This window comes from Squalius cephalus, assembly GCF_949319135.1.
Source record: "Squalius cephalus genome assembly, chromosome: 1".
In the NCBI taxonomy this organism is placed as follows: Eukaryota; Metazoa; Chordata; class Actinopteri; order Cypriniformes; family Leuciscidae; genus Squalius; species Squalius cephalus.
This window is the reverse complement of record NC_137122.1, coordinates 56,549,766-56,558,560: the sequence shown is the minus strand read 5'-3', so window position 1 is coordinate 56,558,560 and position 8,795 is coordinate 56,549,766. Positions and strand designations below refer to the sequence as shown.

The 8,795-nt window shown below is 35.6% G+C and overlaps 1 protein-coding gene across 1 annotated transcript; it reads right to left on the bottom strand.

The window, feature by feature from the left end:
- Positions 1 to 639: 639 nt before the first annotated feature.
- Positions 640 to 7,225, bottom strand: LOC307155703 (CMP-N-acetylneuraminate-beta-galactosamide-alpha-2,3-sialyltransferase 1-like; the record flags this gene model as incomplete). The annotated part of the gene is made up of 6 exons (XM_079866546.1): positions 6,971 to 7,225; positions 3,843 to 4,036; positions 1,920 to 2,099; positions 1,796 to 1,841; positions 1,578 to 1,697; positions 640 to 804 (listed from the first exon to the last, which is right to left on the bottom strand). The coding sequence occupies exons 1-6, from the start codon at positions 7,184 to 7,186 to the stop codon at positions 640 to 642; spliced, it is 921 nt and encodes a 306-aa protein (XP_079722672.1). The 5' UTR covers positions 7,187 to 7,225.
- Between the last annotated feature and the right edge of the window lie 1,570 nt (positions 7,226 to 8,795).

Genomic DNA, 8,795 nt, shown 5'->3' with positions numbered 1-8,795 from the left:
TGATCAAAACTGATGAGTTGATTCACAGTGAAACGGTCACACTCTTAACGCCAACAAAATAGAAAAAAAAAAAGAAAACATTAATTTTGGATATAACAAATATTACCATGGTGAAAAGACATTTAAACATTTTGACCAGTGTGGATCACACGATGACAAAACATTTTTTATTTTGATGTCATTGGCCAATGTATTGACACAATAAGCAGGTTTTGAAGCATGAATGTTTTATGAGTCACTAAATTTTTTTGTTCTGATGTTCATTTAAACAGTGACAATTCAGCGTACAGTTCAGATAAAGTTAAGACTGTTCCAAATGTGCCAAAGCAATTGAGAAAAAACTGTAATGTAATCTTACACTCGCTTATTGCATACGAACATAAATTATTCGTTCTAAAACAGCAAAATGCCAACATTAGACTTTTATTGTGCTTTATAAATGCATTGATTGATTGATCTCAAACGAGCCTTTTGTTTGTGTAACTGCCGTTCCATGAGTTTATGCTGTGTCAAGTTTACGCTCAAGCCAAGTTTCACCTTTGTTCAGGTCATTGTTTTGTTCTGTTTATGTTGTATTCATTAATTATAGCCTGCTTTAATCCTGAAATCCTTCATTAAATGTAAGAACAGTTTTCTTTATCAATACCCTTTATATATTGAAATCTTGTTTCTGTGCTGAAGTTGATGCATTGTTTTGTTTTCAATGTCTCCTTTATGAGGGCCGCCTTTAAAGTGAGTGTGAGATTTGTCAAAGTAATGATGCCAGGTTCCATTACTTGTAGCTCCAAACCCAAAGACATTCACCTGTGTAAAAGACAGAGCTGTCAGGAGTTTTGCCATTTCGGGGTTATCTAGCTGGTGGCAATATGGCACTGGGTTAAAAGCTATTCAGATATCATTTCATAACGGTACATTTCTACATGCATTTCTTAATAGTGCATTCAGTATTTTTTTCTCATTTACAAGTTTTACCACTAAATAAATTGGTAATATTTTTGAAAAGACATGCACAAGGTTTGGGGCTGGGATGAAAGGCATATATGCAAATACAAAATGTTAATAACATTAATGTTATTTAAAAAGGAAATGATCATTAAAGTTAAGGACTGTCACCAAGTGCAAATAGCCCACCTTTTTGGCAGAGGCTATTTACACAAACTCTGCCACCATTATCTGATTGAGCCAGACAGAATTACCAAAGAAATCCAGCAGATAACAGAATCAGTGAAGTGGAGAGTAAGGTGGGTGCAGGCTTCACCGTAATTTTGCCAAGCAAGGCATGTTCCTGGATCAACATATTTTGTTGAAACTGGAAAAATATTCCTGTCCGAAAGGACAAACCCTATCCATACCCCTAAATCTGACCCTTCCAATAATACAGCATCCATTTATGACTTTAACAAATATAATCATACTATGTTAACAATAAACAAACAGTTATTATTGCACACTGTTTTATTTAAAATTCAAATTGCTATTTGCACTTAGTTTGGGAGGGATTACATTTAAATTACGATTAAATTTGCACATGCCATTTTAAAACTGAAGCATCATGTGAAAAATGCAAACAGTTTTACCTGATCACAGACATGCAGGGCAAATACTATTGTAATGAAGCCAGTAGAAGGATATTTGCCATTTTTCTGCAGCCATTTCTCGTAGGCGTATTTCATAAAACCAGGGTGGAGGATCATCACCTGGACAGAAACCAAAACATTTGAGACATTCATTCCTGCTTATTATAGGGCTTAAAAATGAGTTTCATTTACATTGATTTAATGACATGGGCACTTACCTTGTTCTTGTTTACTTTGATTGAAGATTTGACTCCTGTGTATGTGCTGAGAAACAAAAAGATATAGATAATCATTTATTTGCTTTCATGATTTTTTTTTATTGTTTGATTAAACAGTACTCACCGTGTGATGTGTCTAGTGGTGAAGATGCTTATGAGCCACTGCATGTCACGAATCTTAAAGGGAAAAAGCACCAGATGTGTGTTGTCATCCAAGTCCACAGCGCTCTCGGGATACATAATCCGGTGAGTGGTCTTAGACCCCACGTCCTTCTCGTAACCTTTTGTCGGGCCTTTATTTATCCTGAGAGAAAAACAGGCAACGGGTATTGACAGGCTACCTATAGAAGATTATTGCTAAAGATATACCACGAACAGGGTAGAGAACCACTGCTGTATAGAGAACATTTATCAGACTTATTCTGTGCAATAATCTGTTCTTCTAAGGCCGGCTACACACTGGCTGCGTGGCGTGTCCGTTTTTATTTCGGCTCCCATGTTAACAGGTTAGAGCTTGCAAACGCGTTCATGTTAGAAATAGAACCGACGCCTATTTTTCACGCGACACGCAAGCGTGCCGGAAGCGTTTCCAGGCAAAATAGAATAGGAAAAGATATGTCATTTTGACACGAATATTAATAAATTACATTTTGATATTTGAAAGTCTCTAGGTTTTGACACAAATGCAGATATAAATGTAATTTTATGATAATTATCGATTTTCAAATATTGCACCTGTCAATACAGAACGAAATATTCTGTGGCCTATTTTGCCGTCAATACATGCCGACGTTGTCTTTGCTGCTATGCAGGGGCGGAGCTAGACTCTCATATTAAACAAGTCATTTTAAAATTAAAACCGTAAAAAAAAAAACAAAAAAAAAAAAAACGTAAAATATCTGATGAATGCATATGTAATAATGTGTCACTTGTTGAGCCAAGTAAGCTTATATGTTAAATAAAACACAAAGAAAAGCCACTTTTTTTTTTTGACAAAACAAAGAAAACAGTTTACCAGTCAAGTAAAAATGTTTCAGCACCACGGACAGATTTTGCACATTCAGATGCTCAATATTGCCTATAATGTAACGGCGCTGCAACACTGTAAACTCCGAACCCGTGCATGAGATTGCCTATTGAAAGCAACGCAATTTCACGTTTGCGATATAACGAAATTTTATTTTTTTAATTAGCCTACAATGGTCATGTTTGTGCTTTTTTGATTAGGCCTATTTATTATGTGCAACATTTAAATTAATATTCAGAAACGGGTAAAGTTACTTCTACCGTTTGTTTTTCTGATTCACTTTTATTAGCCTGCAAACCATATAAAATGGGCCTAGGCTAGGCTACTCTATTATTATTATTATTATTATTATTATTATTATTAATAATAAATTGGATGGGCTATCTCTGCTATTCTGAATTAACAGGATAGTTGTGTTTTTTTTCTTCTTCTGCAGAACAAATTGTATAAAAACAAATAGCATACGAATAATAATTAAAAAAATAAATAAAATAAAGATAAAGAAATCCAGAAAAATGTTTAACAAAATTAGGAAAATAAGGATATTTATAAGGATAATTATGTTTGACAGGGAACGCATCTCAAGGTCGCATGCACAGACTCATGTTGCAGTTGGAGCAGTCATCACCGAACAACAGACAAATAAAATATTAAGCTAATTAAAGTTAGAAAAGTTCAGTGAGTGATTTTCTTTTTCTTTTGTTCTTTGATCAACATAATGGCAGCAGCGAGTATATGCTGTCAGTGCACTGATTCGGCTTACTGTTTTTCTTTCTCAACCATTTAAGACAAAACAGCGGGCATGCAGACGTGTTCTCTCGCGTCTTGCGCTTAAAGAATGCTATCAAGAAGAACACCGTTCCTGTCCAGTGACGCAAGATCGGCGGCGTTTGAAGCGCCCCTAATTGGCACGGGGCCCTGGCTGGGGCGGCCGCATCCAAGCACCCTATCTCCGCTAGCTGACACGCAACAGAAACGCCACGTTCACGCCACGCAGCCAGTGTGTCGCCGGCCTAATACCTTATGACAAAGTCATGGCTGTCTATTAGTTGACCATAGTTGGATCTCAGGAGGTTCCCAGAGTTTCCCACCACAGCACAGGTTCTGCAGCGATCTGGACCAGCGTCTGAGTAATGATCTTCATCGGGGAAGAGAGAAAACAATGTGTCCACCACATTTGTGTAGTTGACTCTGAGCTTTGACGGTTGTAGACCCTATAGAAATATTCAAAATTAGCATCAAGACAACAATCTTGTTAAGATCATCAAGCTTAGTATCAAGATAGGTACACTGTTAGCCCTTGCTGTAAAAAAAGGGCAAATTCTGACAATATTATACCATATTCCATTAAAACAGTAATATACCGTAGAAAACAAAACTAGCCTACAGGAATACTGTGAATCAATAGTGCTCAAAATCGACAATCAGAGGCTGTTTTCCCAATCACACCCTATACCCTCATTCACTATTCCCTAGTTCACTAATAAAGTCCACTTGAATGAAAAGAAGTGAGTGAACTGAGACACTGATGAACACTGATAACCAGAATTACTGAAGGAGACAGACAAACAAGAACAGAAAAAAGAGAAACACAAAAACTACAACTGACTTCCAGCAACACTGAGTGTGAAACCAGTTTACAAACCAGTTTACGATTATTTCTTTCATACATGTACAAAAGTTCTTGTTGAGAATTAACAGAGATTTAGTTAAGAATAAAGTTTGTTGTCACCATGATGGAGATCAGTATTTGCTTTAGTTGGTCTCTTGTCCCTTGACTTCTTACCATTCATCTCTCTCTGACTGCTGTAACAGTGAGTTTATAAAGCACATTTGTTATGGCAAGAAAAAGTCAAGAGGAAGATGACCAGGTGTTTTTATTTTTTTGTGATGATGTCACAATCATCTTGGACTATCTAATTTTCAGATGTTTCCTGTATATATTCACTGAAATTATGTTTATGTAATTTGTTTGCATACATCTGTGTATCTACAAAATGAAATCAATATTTCTGTAATCAGGTCTTCTGAAGAATATTGTGATCATATAGTGCATTCAATTTTATTTTACTCCGTCTTGGCTCAGACACACACAGATATCAACAATCAGCATATGAATCTCAACAATGGTGAAAAGTTTCATGTCGCAATGCATGCTGGGTTCCAGGATAATATAAAACTCCCAGCATGCACTGCTGCATGAATAATAAAAAAAAAGAAATACTGTCACCATTGTTGAGATTCATGTGCTAAATTGTGATATCTCTGTGTTTCTGTAAGACACTGTAGCTCTGTTTTTTTGGTTTATGCATGATGTGTTAAAAAATTAGTCTAAAAAATTAGTAGTTTCACAGTGGTGCTAATGTAACACTTTTGATCGAGGATAAAACTCTGAATGAATAAGAATTAATTCCTTAGTGAATGAACAGGCAATATGATGAGTTTGTCATCATAAGCATTATAACCGCAATCATTCATAAACTGTGTGCGCATAAGTGTGACTTGCAAAAACACAGCTCAAGCAGCAAAAGAAAAATGAATGTTTTAGCATCAGCATCCCAACTAAAGCAAACACTGATCTCTATAATGGTAACTTCAAACAAACATTTTCAATAACAACTTCTGTATGACAGAAATAAAGTCATACTGGTTAATAATAAGTATAATAATGTGTAATGGCTGGAAGTCAGTCGTAGTTATTGTGTTTCTCTATTTTCTGTTCTTGTGTTTCTCTTTTCTTCAGTGATTCTGCTTATTAACAGCAGGTGTTCATCACTAATGCTCAACAATCACTTACATATTCCCTTAATTATCTCACTGCAACACTGTCTCAATGTTACTTTTACTCGTTGTAGTGTGGATTTCCCTGTGGGGTTGAAAGGGTTAACAGTGTAAGATAAAAAGACACACCCACAAAATGTATTTTAACAGTTTTATACTGGCAACACGGTTGCCAGTAGTTTACTGTAAAATCTTGTTTTTTGGGTCATCATTGTGCAGAAGAGTAGAGCCTGTGCTTCAGTCCAGGAGAAGATCTACAAACATTGATGATATGCTGCATGTTGCTTTATTTAACAGGCGGTGGCTGTGTAGTTGTTGGTCCAGTGGAAATCTTTTTACGTTCAATAGTTTTTTAGTGGCCTCAAATGAAAGAAGTTCACAGTAATATTTTGCTCACATTATTAATGCATTATAAATTTTAGTTAATACATTTAAATGACAGTTGGTCAATTTAAGGCAGTCGGTTTCTGCAAGTGTAATTAGTTAACTTGAATTAGATTTTAGTGCATTTTTACAGAAACAAACTAGATTACAGTAAAGAACTGTACAACTAGCAGTATTTTACTGGCAACAGTGTTGCCAGTATTTTACTGTAAAAAAACCCGGTAAGGTCTAACAGTGTAGGCTAATGTTTTTATCTTCACTTTCACAGGGTGTTCCTCAACTGGCTGCCTGACTGTTGTTTCTAGATTTCTGCATACATCCTGATAACAGCATAGGCTACATCAGGAAGTTAAGCTTAATAAAACTATAGTAACTATTCCTGATGTATGTTCTTGATGTAGCCTATATGCAGAAGCCTAAAAGATAAGCAGTAATTATTCTGGTACAGAATATGTCAAATGAAAAGAACTACTCATAAATCGAAAACTGCCATTGTAAAATATTCAGTTGGTTGACCTTTAGAAACCTGCTGCCATAAAAAAAAAAAAAAAAAAAAAAAATGCCATAAAAAAAAAGCCATAAAAAAAAAAAAAAAGGAAAAAAAAAGAAGTTAACTCTATTGGAAGACAACCTTTGTTTCAACTCATAAATAGTCAAGACAATGGATTACTTTTTGATAACTTAAACACTTGAGTTCAAAATCCAAAACTTGTCATGACAATTGGAGTTAAAGAGAATAACTAATGTAATGGGGCTATCATGTTTTACAGGATAAAATGCCTGAGGGAATCTGAGCTATCACAAATATGCAAATAGCAAATAGCAAATTTGCAAAATAGCAAATTTGCGCACACGCGCACACACGCACACACACACACGCACACACACACACACACACTATAGGCTTTGTGTATTTATTTATTTCACTTGGCGTAGGCTACAGTGAATCATAGGACCCCACCTTTAATATTTTAAAGTCTTACCCTCCACCATTTGTTCGTGTCTTCAAGTAACACGCTGTTTTTTCTGTTGAGGAGAGCTGGTATGGTGGGATTATACCGATAAATGAACCAGTCATCGTCCAGAAATCCCATGACGCAAGTTTTACAGGAGCATGAAGGTTCGAATATTAAATCATCAAACGCGTATGTGGTATCGTCCATCGGGGCGTTTTGAGTGTACAGAAGAAATAATGTCATGAAGCTTAAAGGCAAGGTGATGTAACCAGGCGCCAGTCTGTTGAAGACTTTCATATTTTGCCAGCGTAGTGTTCCTGGACAAAAAAACAGTTTTGTAATAAAAAAGACAGAAAAATTATGCATGATTTACATTATAGTGTCATAGCTTTAAATGACTGTTTAACAGTTATTTGTGTAATGTTCAAACCACCGCACTGTAAAAATATACTCATCAAAATCATGTATAACGGTCCTCACGGTCATTTCTGTCCTTTCTGCATGAATTGTCACTTTAAACTCGACTTTCGATTAGTAATTCAAATCATATAGTGCAATAAAAGGGCAGTGTAACTTCGACACCACTTTTGTTGTATTAATTATTATTAGGCTATTTTTTTTAACGCATCATTCATTTAGGGAAAATAATTGAATATTGTTTTGACGTGAATAATAAAAAATGTTACTTCATTATTTTATAGCCTAATTAATGCATCAGAGGGTTCAGAAATTAAATTGTTTCAGATATAGGCTATCACTTATTTCATTTAGGTTAAATATTGAAAACATAAAACAACATTAAACAAAAATTTAAAAAAAATCAAACTGTGTTTCACCAATAGAAGTGTCTACTCAGTCCACCATCACAATATTTTATAAACGTTACATTTCAAAGACAAGAACATTAAGTTGATCACACTGATCGAATTTAAGTGCACACTGAGTACATAAGACAATTACATTTCCGCTGTATATAAATGGTGAAACTTACCTAATTGATGAGGTCAGGCTGGCAGGTTTCTCGTATTTCTTGAAAAGTATTTTTGAGGTCTGTATAGATATATTATGGCCAGGAAATATATGCAATACTCAGCAATACATTTTATTTCTTGTCATCTGGATCATTCGAGCATCTGAGTGCTGAAAGCTTGTCTTGCCAAACCAAAGACAATTTTATGTGTCCCTAAACTTGTGGGACTGGTTCCCTTTCGAGAGGGAACTCACACTGTGTCAATGACGCTCTTGGGGAATGCACTCCAGGAGCCGGTTGCACCAACAGGGCTTACGTCTGGTCTTAAGGTAAGTAAGTCTTAACTCAGAATTCTAAGTCCGACCAAAAAGTTATGACAGCACACCATCCAGGCTTAAATCCTCTTCTCACTAAATCTTACGCCTAGTCAGTAGCAGGCGTAAATTCAAAATCTAGGTATATAATAGCGTTAATAGCCGTTATCCGACAGATAGTGTTTCTATAGTAACCACTTGATAACTCAGCAGTAAAGACATAGCGGGCTTTTAGACGGGAGAGTGTTTTTATTTTTTTATTTTTTTATTATTAAACAAAAAGCACAAGGGATACATGTATCAATCACAAAAAAATTAGACGGGAGAGAGTTATTAGGGACAGAAGCAATCCATTGGACATTTACATTGTTACAATGAGGTTTCGATTCTGTCGGAGAGATAAAAAGTTACAGTTTGTGTCGAACCACAACGCAGCATTGACACCAGCAGTACAGCTGTTAATAGCGCTATGTTTTTATGCAAATGGTGCGTTTCAAAACACTGTTGGAGACATGATTAATGTCCACAAATCCACCGCGTGTCGATTGATACCGCTACAAGTTAACAA